Below are 16,311 nucleotides of genomic sequence, written 5' to 3'. Positions count from 1 at the left end.
CGCATGCATGTGTATGATAGATACGTGTATGTATATATATTATCAAAAATTGAATATGATAATATACAAAATGCATCATAATTGCTTGTCTGTATTAAGCTTACAACAAAATAAAGTAATGCACGATATATTTTGCTTCATTTTCTAAATTTAGATGTTTCATGAAAGCCTACGTTTATATGAAGTCATCAACTTTTCATTATACCATATTTATTATAAAAATAACAGCATATTGTTCTGGTTGATCATTTGGATTGGGCAGTCCTCCTGATAAATCATAGATGCGATAGAAAGCAGCAACATCATTATACGCAACAAGAATTTTCGATGAAATCATATGAGAAAGTAGAGTTGTTGAAAAGCAAGAGCTTTGTCTATACGTTCAATGCAATATCTTCTTCTTAAAAGAACATAGAAAGTCTGAAATATTAGATATAGGAAATCACTTTATGTTTAGGTATGTGACAGATGTTCACTAGATAGCATTTTGGAAAAACTACTCCTGCCTAATCCGATAAAATGATATTGTTAATTTTAGAATGATACGGGAGAGATCTAAATGCAAGCCCACCCACTTAGACTTATGATTCTGGATAATATTGAAAATGTCTAAAATTCGCACGACATGACAAGCAATCGCATTTACAATGTAAAGTGAGTCCTCATCAACTTGCCATTGCATGAGGCTGATCGGATAAGAGATATGATGGCATATTCCAATTGGTCTTTTAATTGAATCAACCATGGTGTATAACAAAAGGCAAGGCAAATAATGAGCATATTACTAATATTTGACATGAAGTTTGTAAGGAAATTGCAGGAGAGAACAAGAGCTGATGACAAAGATCTCTAATGATAGCTTGAATCTAGTAAATAAAGCACTTTTTATCCAATAAAGGTTAATTGGAAAAAAACAAACATTGATGGTGGCAAATCTATAATGCCTAGCTCGTAGCATTTTAGACACCATTATTGTTAAGGAACTACATGAGCGCTAGCCTACACTCGGCATCCATCTGGCACAAAATCATGCATGTCTACCTGAACATTATTTATCTCATGCTAAACCAATACCGGTAGGTGTTGCTACTTAATACCTATTCAAATGGAACATAACTTCTTATATATGCACTATTAAAAGGCATAACGATCCACCAACCACATCGCCTTCATCCAAAAATGGATCTACAAACACATGATCAGAAATTCGAAGCATAGTTTTTCATACATTTATAAGGGAGTTACAAGTAATAGATTATGCCATAAGATAAAAATTCTGAGTTAGCAGCGATAAATTGAGGGTCCATCTAAATTCAAATTTGCCGACAAACTTATGCGCACAAAATTAACTTTAATTGATATTTTGTCAAAAAGCACGAGTTAGTTTGTTACTTTTACTTCATAAAATATTACTAGTTTTTCTTTGATAAACCATAATATTCAGTTAAAAACGTTGCCTTGGTAATTTGCTCCATCCTTTAATTTGCAGCTGTCAATCCTTATCCATCCAGGTTAATTTCTCTCGGCCCTCAATCAATTATGACAACTCCCTTGCCTCAAAACACATTATTTAGCATCTTTGTGTAGTATTTAAGTTTTTTTTTTATTTCTCTCTCTCTCTTATTTTGTTCTCTATTTTTTTTTTGGCTAAATAATCATATTACGTGGCAGATCTCTTTGAGACAAACATAGGCTGGTCTAATTAGGCCTAACACTAAGATTATTACATTTTTCAGTTTATGTGAAGTGTTATATATCCCTTGAAGGAACAGTTTCATCATAAAGAACAATTTAGAAGAATCTTAGAACAATTTTAGGATTATTACTTTTTTAAGCTGATCTAAAGTGCTGTCCTTTCTTTTCCAAGCACAAAAAGGAACAATTTTAAAATCATCAGGTCTAAGTCAGTGCTCGCGATTTCTTGTTCTCATAGAAAGTTTGACTCGGGTATTATCTCTTTCTGAGAGGAGACTTGTTCATAATAAAAAGGCTTCCGGCTTGTCCAGTGGTAGTACTAACTCGTTCTCCACATCGAAACCTGCTGCGAAACTCCTGCAATTAAACATGCAGGCCGGAATTCTCCGGGTAAATAAGGAGGAACCCCGCACGGAGAGAGCTTCATCAGTACCCCATCAAAGACCTACCATTTCAAAATCCTTTTTTTTTCCAATCAGTGGGGGCTGTTCTAAGTTCTGACAGAAGTGAAAGGTTATTACCTCAGTGAGTAAAACAGTTCATAAATGAATGCCTTGACCAAAGGCCCAGCGACAGTATTATTAAATTCTGTCCATGGCTAGCTGGTGTCTTTAGATAGGTATTGGCCGACAGATATTCTAAGCAGGGTCTTATAAAAATATTTGCAGCATGTTCTGTAAAGTTGAGGAAGGGAGGGGGCGGGTCTGGGGAAGAAGCATGCGGTCCATGGATTAGAAAACCAAATCGCTTGGATTAGGACCAAATAAGAGCCCCATCATGATTGCCATCTTCTTAAATATTTCACCATTTGTCCCCCACTTTATGACGTACTTTATAAAAAATATAAGCCATTCGTTGCATGAGAATTTTGATGTACCTCATGAATCAGTAGGTTATTATCGATGCATGAAACTGAACTTAACTCCCACTTCCATGGAAGGGAAAGAAGATATTATGGTTAATTTGCAGCTACTTAATTATTCAAAAGAAGGTACTGCGAAGGAGCTGGGACGAATGGATGGATGGGTGGACATGGGAATTAACGGGTGCCCTGTAGCTAGGTTAGGAAGGATAAGGTGGGTGTTGTTTTGTCCAGACGCACTGCGTTACATGCATGCATGTGGCGTCCGCATCGAAAAGGATGGGCGTGACGGAATCGTAGTTAATTGGAATATTCTCACCCATGGTACGTCTCTGCTTGCTGGACTTAAAACTTCCCTTCTGAATCGACGATGCTTTCTGCTGTTATATATGAAGGTATTTTCTCTTGTGGGTATTGTATTCTCGCCGGTGTGACATCCATTGGGATCCTTGGCCACCTTCTTACGTAGTTGTGAGTTGTGACCAAACTATAGTGGTGGAGATGGAAATGGGCAGCTTTCTTCTGGGCTTTCAAGATTTTTTTTTCTCTCTTAAGGTTCATTTAGTCCGCTGAAAGATTTTTTTTATCCAAATATTTTTTTTGAGAAGTTAATTTCTAAAAATATGATGCTTGAAAAAATAATTTTGACATGTTTGGTTGATCATAAAAAAAGAATACGTTCTAGAGGTGTTTATATTTGGTTGGGCTTGTAGAAGAGTTATGTGAAATATCTATTAAAGGGAAAGAAAAAAAAATCTCAATTTCTAATGGATAGAAAAGTAATTTTTGAGTTATTCTTTTTTAAAAAAAATATGAGAATCTTATTTTTATAAAAACATATTTTTTTAAAAATCAACTAAATAAAAAAATATTTTTTAAGAAGGTATACAGACTTGGAATGATCCCGCCTGCTGCAAGAAAGATCAAAGTCTGGTGTAAACGTATAGATTCAAAGTCTGGTGCAAACGTCCAAGACGGACTTATGTTGGCTAACCTATTTTCAAAGAGGTTGAGGTTTCTATTGCCGTGTAAACTTGAGGATAACGATAGGGCTGACAATCAACTAGGATTGAGGAATTGGATGGTGTGGCAGTTAAGGAGAACACGTTAATGTGCTATCTAACCATTAAGTATGTCTTGGAGTCAAAATTTGATAAGATTGCATGGAAACTTATTAAAAAGGATAAGATTGATGGTACCAGGGAGACTGAAAAATGGCGAATGGACTTGGTCAGGGAAAACCAATGTGTAGGTACATAAATAAAAATGAAAATTGTGTGAAATTATCTTGAAAAGATGTCATGATAGAAGATAAGGCTGCAAACCGAAAATAAGTTGTGAACTCTGATTTTTGAAGTCTGACCCATAGTTTGGGATAAAATTTTATTTCTCGCGGCAGAAAACAGGAAAAAAAAAGAAGCGTGCAAGCCTGCAAGGTGGGTGAGACATTTGAATATATATGTATTAAAAGTCCTACTGAGCCGTTACAGCGTCTATTGGTTTGACATGTTCCAAGGGTAGGTAGCAAAACTTGTCAAGTGCCCATAGGAGCAACAATTGATCAATTCCAGTGGTCTCGGGACATTATGTTATGTTCATCCATCAGGGACCACCTCAAGTGCATCCAAGTAAACAAAGCAATTGGACTCTGGGGCGAGTGACTTCCATTCCAATCATTTCGTTAGATATAGTTTCATTTTCATTCTATTCTGATTGTCAATTAAAAAAATAAAAATATTTTAATTCTTCAAAAATTAATTTCTACTTTATTCTAATATTCAAATTCTATAATTTTATTTGGATTTTTATTACATGATTTAGATCTGGGTTGCGAAGGAAATCGTGCACATAATATCTTGCAGCACGATGTCCGCTTGGTCTCCACCGCAGCAGCAGCTGGAGGACCGTTCCCAGTTCCTGGAAACTTTCGAAGTATTCGATGGGATCGATGAGGGAGGGTAAGATGGCCTGCCGTGGGCCCATCAGCCCAGTATCATCGTAGAACAAAATAGGTGGGACTTTCGTGGGCATCGATGCAGCTGGGAAATTTGGAGCCTGCCTCTTTTTGTTGGGGTGGAGATAAGGGAAGGGGGGCTGAATCCACCTTGCAGATGGAGAGATATTTTTCGGCCAACATGGTACGATTGCCGACCTGGGAAGACATTGGACTTTTGCATAAGAGCGTGCCGAAAAGTCTTGGATACGAATCTATTATGATCTAGTAAAACGGCAGATGCTGGCGTTGCTTTACCCGACAGCATCCAGGGTTCCACCATCTACCACATCGGATTATGTGGTGAAATGTGAATAAATTATATTTTAAATCAACTTCTCAATCACTCGTTGCTTCTGTTAAAAAAAAAAACAGGTCAGGCACATCTTCTACGTAGTCTTCTTGATATTTTTGATAGTGATGCAAATACGAGGGCAGCATGAACAGTCGATATACCAAAAAAAAAAGAAAACAAAAAAATAAAAATTATAGAACAAGCGATTATTAATTCTCATTTTTGTTGTTTTGTTACATAATTTCTGTCACACTTATTGACGAGATTGTGAACACGAGTCCATACATGACTGGTATCAATGGGTTCACACTTATTGGACGAGGTTATGAACACGAGTCCATACATGACTGGTATCAATGGGTTCAGATTTGGGAAGGTTTTAGGAAGTCAAAATGCGATCGAACAGTTGGCCAGTACAACCTCAAATTTTTCAATAATTATTGAAAAAATTAGCTGATATCAGTCCAATCTCAAATTGGCTGATCATTACTCATAACATCTGGAAGCAGATCTGTTCCCAAACTTCAGGAACTGCTGCAGCAGAAGATGCCTGTCTTGGAATCTATGAAGCAAAGCCTCTCTTTTATGTGCCGAGCATTGTGGAGGACGAATTATAAAATGGAAAACCGACATCGTATGAAATTACTGCTGTATTATTTCAGTACCTGATGGAATGGAAATCCTAACTCATCTAAGTTAATGCCACTGTGCAGACTGATGCTTTAACTCCCACAAAAGTTCAAATAGAACAGCCATATTCACTGGCAGGCTCAGCATATCGTCTTCAGTAATATAACAGCTATATTGACAGTAGAAATTGATCCAACATCCACATAATTGAATTCGGGAATCATTGATGGCGAGATTGACGAGCAAACCAAAACAGAAAAAAAAAGGCATGTCCGATCTAAAATGAGAAGTAGTAACTCACTGGCATTACCTTCTAATTCTATAACGAGTAATGCCAAGGGGCTCCTATTATATGCACATGAACGATTCTCTTGCCATGATCCAAGAGAGGAGTGATACAGCTCATTAGATTTGTTGCCAAACACAGGTTGGAGGGTTTGTTGATTACTGAGTTGCCAAATCAGCAGCTGTAGGCCAAATGACTTCTTCGTGTATGTGAAACGGGCGCCTCAAAAGTATTTTCCTTCTGCAAGCGTAAACAAGAAAAAGTATCGACATGAGAAAATATAAGCTCTGGAAGCGAACATTCTCGTGCAAATAGGTACCAAAATACCTGTATTTTTTTTTAAGCTATAACAACACTAGGTGTAAGCAAAAACTTGAGTAACAAAAGGTGATGACCTGGACAAGGTTTACATTTGACAAATGCATCATTGCAAGAATGTTAAGGATGGCTTGATTTCTCAAAAGCCTTCCAACAACAGTAGTAAACATTTAAAATATTTATAAAGACTGGCACATTTCCACCGTATAAAAAAAAAAAAAATCAGACAGAGAGGCTTCAAGCAATACGGAAGAGACTTGCATTACCAAAAAGCAAGAACATGGTCATACAAAGCTAACCAAGCTGCTGCTGTAGAACATAACCATTGCTTCCCATTGGGGAACAGTTGAAACTATCGAATTATTAATCAGCAGAGTAGGAATAGAACAAGTCTGGAGAGACGGCAGGTCAACCTAAACTGGTGTCACCCATACGAACAAATGATTTCTCTCATGACAATCATGCCATCTTATTGCCTGGTCATGGTCCCTATCACCAATGGCTACATCACTGAAGAGAAATTCCATAAGATGGCATGATTGTCATGAGAGAAATCATTCTATCACCAAAGCAAGTCAAGTTCTTTGACAATGCATTGCGAGGAATTTGTCAAATGCAAATTTACCTAAAATTTCTCTATCAGAAACCCCATGTAAGGAACGAAATGCTAAAATCAATAAGCTATGATAGTAAACCATATATTTTGCCTTGTACCCTGTCAGTTATGAATGCATATGAAGAAAAAGCTTGACAAATGAAAAAAATGACAGGAAGATGATAGTTTTGATATCATCGCTTGGCATATAGAAAAGATGGAGAAAAAAAGAAAAGGAACTTCACATTAAAGATGATGTGCAAATGACTAGTTTTTGATTTTACCTAGGTACACCATCTTTGCCAGTAACAACCTGTTTGGAGCTAAAAAATGATAGATGACAAAGGAAGAAGTGCTGGTAATTAATGGCATATTGTCCCGATCTTGTTTCAGCCGATCCATTCAAGCACACAGAGTTTAATATACAAGCTTTCTAGCAGAGCCACAGAACATGGGTAAATGTCAAGAGTGATGAATATTTATTAAAACAATTTTTTTAAAAGATGAAGACAAAAACTTCAGCACAAGGGGTAGATGAGTGAAATGATTTATGGGAAACAACAATAAATTGAGGTAAAGTTTCATTGTTTCCGACTTAACAGTAATTTTCCTATCAGGATCACATGAAGGACATACAAGGAAGGCTTCAGCAGATCTATGCAAAAAATTTCTATAAGATTCCAACATAGCAAATTCCTCCGCATATATTTCTTGTCATCTTTTCTACTATTAAAGATAAAGAAAGAAGCAATTTCATGATAAACAGATATGCGAGAGATGATAGCAACAAGGCAATCATGTCAAGAATTTGAAGTGGGAAAAAAATTAGGTAAAATCTAATATATTTTGCATTGTGCAGCTTCAAAAAAGAAAAACAAAAAACCAACAAACCAATCAAGTCAACCTCAACAATCATTGACAGCAGAAAGATCCAACCAAAAGGCCACAATCCATGCACATAATGAGATAGGGAAAAAAGTTTGCTGGTTTCATTCAAATTATTGTATCTATGGGCACCCTAGGGACAAGATTCCTGATTGCACTAGTATGATTACTACATAAGAGTCTAAAAAAAGAGAGAGAGAAAAGCTAAGGGTGCACCAGCAGTGCGCACTCCTCATACAATATGGACACACAAGCCGTACAAGGGTGGGCTGCATGGACATGGACATCCGCTAATCCAAAACATGGGTCTTCAAATTCAACAGACATGTGAGTCTTACAGATTTATAACCATATCTGTGTGATATTTATCCATACAGGTGGAAGGTTCTGAGCAGAGAAAGGGATGAACGAAACATCATATGCCACTGCTCCAACAGTCTCATATTCTTTAGGATACTGAGTTCGATATAACAAAGCGACGTCAGATATTCCGAACTTGAACTCTGACCTGCTTTGCTTCTCCAAATCTTCCCATTCGTATGGGAAGTAGCATACAGAAAAACTTGGCTGGCAATACAAACAAGCTCACAAGTACATTCAAGTTCAAGATACAGGGATTAACTTCATGACTTCTGATATGTTTGAACATGATTGATTGCATAAAACTGAACACTACAGGTTAAATAATTGGATGCTGTATTATTTAAACTATGCATTAACAAATCATCTCCCACTCTTTAACATGAAATAGGTCTTAATAATAAAAAGAGGCATCATAATCAAATTCAATAAGCTTTTCAGAATTAAGAAGTACAGTTATCATAACCAAATTTCTTTTGAGCTTCCGAGCCCCACCTGAAAATATGACATTAAGTTACTGGAAGGGTGACAATATTGAAACTTCTGATAGATGGTCATTAGAATGAAGCCCGCGCCCATTAAAGCTAAAGACCACAACAAGCATCTATCCATCTTACATGATGCCATTGTTGGATGGTTTCAAGGGTTCAAACTCTGTTATGTCAGTCTTTAAGCCCTTGTCAACGACATGCAGCCCAAGAAGAACAGGCTAGTGATTTTTTCAAAAGTTTAAAGTACAGTTTCTTCTGTTCAGATTTATAAAACTGCATAATCTAAGTGAACCTCAAGACAAGGACTGCAGAACAGCATGCTTATCAACCTTATCACATAATTTCCAATAAGGTAGCATGACTTGCTTCAACATGAGCATAAGTGCATCTAAGTGCATTTGACAAACCAAAGAGGCAAAGACAGGCAAATCATATGAAACCTGAACTTTCATTACTCTTTCTAATCTTATCTATGAGAGTAAGTTATTTAGAGATTAGACAACAAATTAGCATTTCTTAAAACCCTCGAATAAAAATAAGACCTCCAATTTGCAAAGACATCAAAATACATGCTGCTTTCAAAACACATGTATAAGAGCCAAAAAAATGAAAATTACAAAGAATTAAAATTTTTGCATGCGCACATGCATGTAGAGTTGTAGACATACACAATATGCACATGTTTGTGGGGGGAGAGAGAGAGAGAGAGAGAATTGGCATAAGCTTCTTACAGGTGGCAGCATCCCCTCTTAAACGTTTATACATAGGGTTGCGACAGAAATAATTAGATCCCTTCACTTAGTGTCTCTTCTTTCACCCATAGTCCCCACTGTTTCCATCTCCTCTCACGCCATCCCTCTTCTCCTCAATTTCCCCCATCTCCCCTATAGATCCCTTTCCTATTATCTCTTCCCAATCCTGTTCCCTCCCCCCCCCCCCCAAAAAAAAACAACCCCCTCTTCTTTTTCTTTCTTTTTTTTCCCATTGGCTACTCCCGTCATCTGATCTCCAAGGATGTAAAGAAGAGGGGGTGATGAGAGGGACAGAGGTGAGTTTAAATGAGTGATGGGAGAGCAGGGTAGTTGAATATGGGGACTACAAGGGCCAAGCAGTGATTAAGGTCCTTCGGCCAAGGAAGGGAAGGAGGAAAAGAAAAGTTAAACATCATTTAAGCATCTAAGATCTAACAGATCCTGCTGCCTCTCTTTAACCAGAAGGGACAATTTAAGGGCAGATTTTTTTCTCTTCTTAAGAGGTGCTAGCCCGACCATACAAATGCAAGTGCTATGCATATATACATATAAAAAAGGCTAGCAGCCAGAATTTTCTCTCTGTCAAAGAAAAAGTACAACTCAGATTTGCAAACAAATAAGTGATAGCCTGAACGGAAATTTTATCAGAAATGCCAACATAAATTACTACATCATTATGCTGGTTTGGTTATCCCTCCCCTTACTGATAATTTACCTGTTCTGGGTCACATTGTTCCGTTCCCTATACATCGTGGTGTTTTAATGAAGTTTAAGATTGAGAAGCTACATTTACGTTGCCTATTCTTAGAGATAACTAGCTCATGTCTCTACAGATAACTAGTCAAATGTGTTCAAAATGACAAGCTTATGAGGCCTCTCAACAAACTGATGATATGCCTATCTCAATAGCATAGACAACTACTTAATCTTGACAAAAATCCAAGATTTAGGTGCTTTTATGTTGATTGTTTTCGAGCTTGAAACTAGCTTCTTGAAAGTGGTTGGGTTGGGAATGAAATGTAGGGCCTATTTTCCGTGTTGAGAGGAAATAGGTGGAGGTCAGGAGCATTCAAAACCCTGATTCCTAATTCCATAAGTATGTTCTTTGTAGTGTGAATAAAAAATTGAAAGGAGAAGGTCACAAAGCCTTCTACCTTTAAATTTTGGGCGATGAAAATGGCTGTGGATGGCACCATGTGGGTGGTGGGTCAGAAATCAGACTTCTTCTAGGCATATTTGATTTTTGATTTTTGAATATTAAAGCAAAAGGATGGGCAAAGTAAGTCTGCATAGTAATTCATACATAAAGCATTAGAAGAAAAACTTTGGTTTAGCTCAAGATGGCAAGGCCCTTTGGCATGTTGGGAGCTTTCTGCTTGTCTACATTCCTTATGATGTCAGCCCAACATATGCAGTTGGACCTTTTGAACCCTACAAATATGATCTATATCTTACTTCAAGTATACTTTATTTAAATTACCATGAAAAGAAACCTATAAGAGCATAAAAAAGATTCCACAAGAATTTCAGGAAAGATCCCTGCAAGAAAGGGTTTTCCTTATTCTAATAATTGAATTATAACACAAACAGCAACGAGAAATCTATAAATAGAGTTAATCTATGGTCAAGTCTTACAAATTTTGAAACCAAAAAAGGTCATTAGGTTTAACTCAACTTGGGAGCTCTCTGTTACTAGGGGAGTTCTAAATGTTTTTAGATGTCACGAACCACAATTTCAACACATGAAATTGAACATGTTGAAATCTATGTGTTTCCACTATGCATAATTATAAAACATTTCATTTGCACTGATTTGAAACAAAGCCTGCTACAAGCAAGGATGTGAATGAAGTGTATGCAAAGAATTTCAAACAAATAATTTAACACATAAACCAGCAGCAAGAATTGTAGCATCACCTTCATCATGAGAAATGGAGGACAAATGCAAAACATAATAAATGAAGATGAGGACTTAACAGAAAAAAAAAAAAAAAGATAGCTACATATGGATATTATAATCAATTTTCATTTTGAAGTTCACCTTCTTTAGACACGGAATTATGCATGTATGACAGCTCCCAAAATCCAGAGCAGCTTAGTAACGACAGATGTTTAAGAAGAAAAAAAGGGGATTTTTTTTTAATATGCAACTCAATCGAACGAATTTACATATATCTAAGAGAACAGTACACATTCTAGCTCTTCCCATCCTAAATGCCTAAAATGAATGAGTACAACCTAAGGTGTTACATGTAGGGAGAACAGTAAGAGTCAAAATACGGTACTTAAAGGAGGGAATAATAATTTCTACCAGAAATGTGCTGAGGAACCAATCCCAAAACCACCCTCTATAAAATTTTGCTCTTGAGAAGCTTATGCTCGTATGTGGCTGCTCTCGGCACCCAAAGGGCCATGCAGGGAACGCTTCTTCTCGTGTTTCCACTGTGGTTAGTCTTTGAAAAATCCCCGCTAATCATTTGAATAAATTTCACGTAAAGCCGCCCATCCATGCCAGCTCTTCAGGTAGCAGTATATGCACACACAACCAGTGTCCGAACACCAATTGCCGCACAATCCATTTCTTTTGGACTGGCGCGTAAACAGGGAGTCCCTTTCCCTTCAGGATAGCCAGGGAGGCCTTGTATCACATTACAGTTGAAGCAGATCGAAACTGGCTGGCCATGACGCTGTCAACTTTTCCATTGGAGTGCCTAACCCTAAAGCTTGCAGACTTCCCGGGCTTATGATGAAAGAGAGATGTCAGCATCTTCTCCAACGTCTGGGCCGTGTACTTGGCATACTTGCTCGCACTCGCATCCTGCTCCACCAGAGGGCCATAGTTCTGCATATAGCTCCGGTACACGGGAACGATCGCCTGCACCACGAGATGGCAAGTCTTTTCCCTCAAGTCTTTGTCCGATATGACCCAATTCGACTGCTTCTGATACAACTCATCAAATGTCTCGTTGAAAGCCTTCAACCTCCTCTTCACTAAATCTCGGGCCGTGGCCCTTCCTCCGGAAAACAAAATAAGGCCTTCCCTACTCAACAAAGATGGAAGCTTTCCCCAGGTCTCCCTCAAGAAAAAGGCAGCATAGTACTCCTTATACTGCTCGTGCTCCCTCAGCCATGCATCCCCTAACAACTCCCCGAGCTTGGTCCCTTTCAAGTGCTTGTAGAAATGCCAGTGGGTGTTCATCATAAAGAGGTAGGAGAGGGTCGTGTCCTCGTAGCCCTTGGACCAAGTCTCGAAATTCGCCTCCAGGGCCTTGACAATATTGAGAATCGCATCGGTCAGTAGCCTCTCCTGGAACTTCTCCTGCTTCCAGCTCCGATGAATGATCAGTACCTGAGTGAGAATCGGGCGATAGTCCTCGCCGAGAAGCTTGTTGCAGTAATCCGTGATGAAGCTCACCAGCCTCGGAACGGCACCATCGGAGGGCGGCGGACTCTGCCTCTGTAGCTCCACCTGAACCAGAAGCTCCCAGAAGATCTCACAGGCGCCATCGATCACCCTCTTGATGAGATCCCTGGTGAGATTCTGAATCTCGACGCAGACCTTCCCACCGAAGAGCCGATTGAAGTCCAGCCGGAGCTTGTTCAAGGAGTTGAAGATGTCCAGGAGCTTGAGCAGCTTGATGGGGTCCTTCTTGGCCTCGGCGACCGTCTTCCCGAAGCGGAGGAAGGCGAGCATGCCGGCCTGGGCGGCGATCTCGGCGAAGCAGGCGGCCCAGGCGTCGGGAGGTCCGGCGCGCTCGAAGACCTCGGCGCAGAGCTTGTATTCGGCCTCGAAGAGGTGCTTGACGGCGAACTCGAGGTGGCGGCCCCAGCGGTCGATGTGGGGCTCGATGCTCTGGACGTCGTCGAACTCGGCCGGGGTGATCTCGAGGTAGTCGAGGTCGAGGGCGCGGAGGCTGGCGCGGACGTTGGAGCCGCGGACGTCGACGTAGGCGGCGACGCAGCGGTCGAGGCGGTTGTTGGCGGTCATGCGCTCGAGGATGGCGAGCAGCTTGTGGATGACCGGGACCGGAAGAGGGGCGGGGGCGATGACGGCGCCACCGCCGTTGGCAATGTCGCCGGCGGCGGAGGAGGGCATGGGGAGGGGAGTGCTGTGGTCGGAGAGGAGGCGCCGGAACTCGGCCTCGAGCTTGTCGAGGGCGGCGTCTAGGAGGCCGCCGTCGAGGGGGGAGGAGGAGGTCTTGAGAGCGGCGATGGAGGTCTTAAGAGTGGACAGGAAGCGGGGGTCGGCGACGGAGTGATCGTCGAGGTAGTCGACGATGTCGTCGAGCCACTGGATGGCGAGGCCGCAGTTGTCGGAGAGGAAGCGGAGAGCCTCCTCGAGGCGCTTGAGGACGGAGAGGTAGCCGGGGAGGTCGGCGCCAGGATCGGAGAGGAGGGGCTGCTCGAGGCCGTGGACGGCGTCGAACACCTTGAGGACGGCGGCGGCGGGGCCGACGGCGCGGTGGATGTGGCCGCCGACGGCAGCGAGGGCGTCGCCGTGGGCACGGATCGGTCGGACGGAGGCCTCGAGGGAGGGGAGGCGCTGCTGGATCTCGTCGAGGCGGGGGCCGGTGCGGGCCAGCGCCGCCGACAGCGCCCGCGACTTGTCCAGGCTCGCCCGCAGCGACCGCCGCGCGGCCACAAGGCTCGCGACGCCCTCTCGCTCCCCGGGAACCATCCTCATCATCCCCCCAAAACCGTCGATTAGCCCTGACACGACGTTAGAAACGGCAAGTTGTGGTGGTCGAACCGGACGCGACACTCTCCAATTACTCTAGCCAGGATAGATGACGGAGAAGAGAAGGGATGGCATTCTTTTTATGTCGGAAGATATTAGGATGATGGAGGTTGATGAGCACGACGCGGTTTGGGGGGTTGATTCGCGGTGGATTAACTAATCTTTTGACCGGAGGGGAGATAGGCGGGGTTTTGTGGTCTACGGCGCCTCTCAGGGGTGAGGGGGCTAAAAAAAAGAAGGGGAGAGGGTTTTGTGGAAGAAGAGTAAGAGTTCGGTTAAGAGAGAGAGAGAGGGAAGGAGTTGAACGTTGGACTAGGTTAGAAAATGACGGAAAGGAAATATAGGATGGAGATGGGAAGGCGGTGGAAAGGCGGTGAGGAGTGAGGGAAACTTAGACCACTGGCATTGAGGGAGGAATATAAACTTATAGAAAAGTGGTAAAAAAATGCTTTGCTGGAAAGTAGACGGAAAAGGAACGGGGGTTTCTTTCTGGGATGATTGGGCTGGTGAGAGGAAGAGGATGGTGAAGGATCGGGGATCGAAGGAGTGGAATCTGAGGGGGGCTTCGTGAGGTGAGGTGGAGAGAGAGGAGAGGAGGCTTTTGGAGGTGGAAGCGTGGGATTGGAAGGAGGGGCCCGGTCGCTGATCGGCTTGTTCTTTGATTTTTGTTCGTTTGTTTGGTTGGCGGCAGTCCTCTGGGACTCTGAAGCCGTTCGTCGAGTTCTTCGTGGTTTTCCGATTTGTCTATAATACAAAGGGATTTCGTTGTGATCTCCTTGCAGAACGTCTTTCGTCTTTAAACGGTTCCAGCGGTTCCTCGGAGGAAAAATAAATAAATAAATTCCAGCAGGATCGCTTTGATGTCAGCGCCCGCCCCTGGGTGGATGGCTTGTCGTTGGCCAGATCATAAAGGGGGGATGGACATTTTATCAGCATTAAAAGGAGAGAGAAAATTGTACCCGAGATACACAGGGAGAGAAGCCGTAACCGGCGCTTGTTTGACCGTCCGAATTTCATATAGAAACCGAGATGCATGGATTTAGGCCGGCAATGGCTTTTTATTACCCTAATTAACTTTAAGTCCTTCCAGAAAATATTATCTTGACTTAGATAAGGAAAAGTACGGGTGAAAAAAGAAAAATTTAATCCCAGAAAAATGATTTTTTTTGTATTACGATAGAAAAAACTTGCAAGCTTATATATTAACTAAGGGAGATAGCAATGGTTTGCGAGTTTAAAATGTAACACGTCCCTCTCGCTTAAAGTGTGAACGGATAACAATTGGAAGTCAAGAGCATGTGCTTTCTTTCTTGGCCGCTACGATTCCCATGCCTTCCATATTCCAGCGGATGATACGTGCATGAAGTGCATCATCGCTTACTGCTTTTTTTTGGTGTCGCGTGGTTGGTTGCCACTGGGAAAATTAACTTTTGCCTGAACCCAGAGGGAATAATTCCTTCTCATGCATGGCCAATGGTGGCAGGAGCTTCTGCTCCAGTGATACCAAACAGATAATAGAGTCAACAAATGAGTCAAGATGCTGTGTTAGCATTCAAAAACATCAAAGATACAACCATAATGCATTGTTAGGAAATAAAAAGATAATAAAACAACTAATAGATGAGATTGAATCTTTGTGGCTAAGGGTACTAATGAAAGTTGATAACCAATTAACTTAATTTAGAACAAATCCAAAAAATAGGACTCGAGTATGAAAATAGATCCGATAAGCTATTGGATTGAGTTTAGATTCCAATATTAGACCTAGGTTCGTGTTTGAATATATACATACCCAAAAACTTGAAATATAAACCCGTTACATGGTCACATACAAACATATTGTAATAACCCCAAATTTTTTTTTTATATATAAAAAGGGATAGAATAGTCCTTTAAAATTGATATAAGGGGTAAAATTGGAAGGAATCAAAAGATAATGGCATAGTTGTAAATACGTTGAAGTGGTAAGGGTAAAATTAGAAAGAAATCAAAAGTTAATGGCATAACCGTAGATATGTTGAAGTGTTAGGGGTAAAATAGAAATTTAATAATATTAAAAAAAGGGTGAATAGTATCTTGATGTGATTTAATTGGAGGGTTTGAGCTGGCTTTTGGAATGAAACCGAGAGAAAGAGGGAGGGGGTTCTCAGGCGTGAAACAGAGAAAAGAAAGAAAGAAAGAAAGAAAAAGAGAAGAAGAAGAAGAAGAAGAAAGAAGAAGAGGAAGAGGATTCGAGGAGGAAAGAGATCTCGGTTGCACTTCCAGCTGAAGGGAAAAACGTAGATCTCCTTCTCCTCTACGCAAGGACCTCGATTTCCAAAAAGAAAAAGGTAAATGTCCATCCCTATCTAGTCTTTTGATAACATTAGGCTATACAAAGGGTGAATATAGTCTAGAGGGGTCGGATAAGG

General features: G+C 40.9%; 1 protein-coding gene across 2 annotated transcripts; it reads right to left on the bottom strand.

Annotated features, from left to right (window-relative positions):
* Window positions 1-5,030: 5,030 nt before the first annotated feature.
* On the bottom strand, window positions 5,031-14,507 carry LOC103714092 (exocyst complex component EXO70A1-like). 2 transcript variants are annotated; one of them, XM_089926340.1, is made up of 3 exons: window positions 11,474-14,507; window positions 5,511-6,001; window positions 5,031-5,407 (listed from the first exon to the last, which is right to left on the bottom strand). In XM_089926340.1, exon 1 carries the CDS (start codon window positions 13,847-13,849, stop codon window positions 11,807-11,809), a length of 2,043 nt encoding a protein of 680 aa, XP_089782466.1. In that variant the 5' UTR covers window positions 13,850-14,507; the 3' UTR covers window positions 5,031-5,407; window positions 5,511-6,001; window positions 11,474-11,806. The 2 variants fall into 2 exon arrangements, with proteins under 2 accessions (XP_089782466.1, XP_008799449.4); XM_008801227.6 differs by having other exon boundaries at window positions 5,031-6,001.
* Between the last annotated feature and the right edge of the window lie 1,804 nt (window positions 14,508-16,311).

Source organism: Phoenix dactylifera, chromosome 11, assembly GCF_051530095.1.
Source record: "Phoenix dactylifera cultivar Ajwa chromosome 11, Ajwa_hap1_PhDact_Kaust_v1.1, whole genome shotgun sequence".
Lineage (NCBI taxonomy): Eukaryota > Viridiplantae > Streptophyta > Magnoliopsida > Arecales > Arecaceae > Phoenix > Phoenix dactylifera.
Note: the sequence above shows the minus strand (reverse complement) of the source record. Positions and strands in the feature narration are given on the sequence as shown.

What these genes read in the sequence shown, in the direction of transcription:
- LOC103714092 (XM_008801227.6), bottom strand. Translation starts at nt 13,849, where the DNA reads ATGATGAGGATGGTTCCCGGGGAGCGAGAGGGCGTCGCGAGCCTTGTG.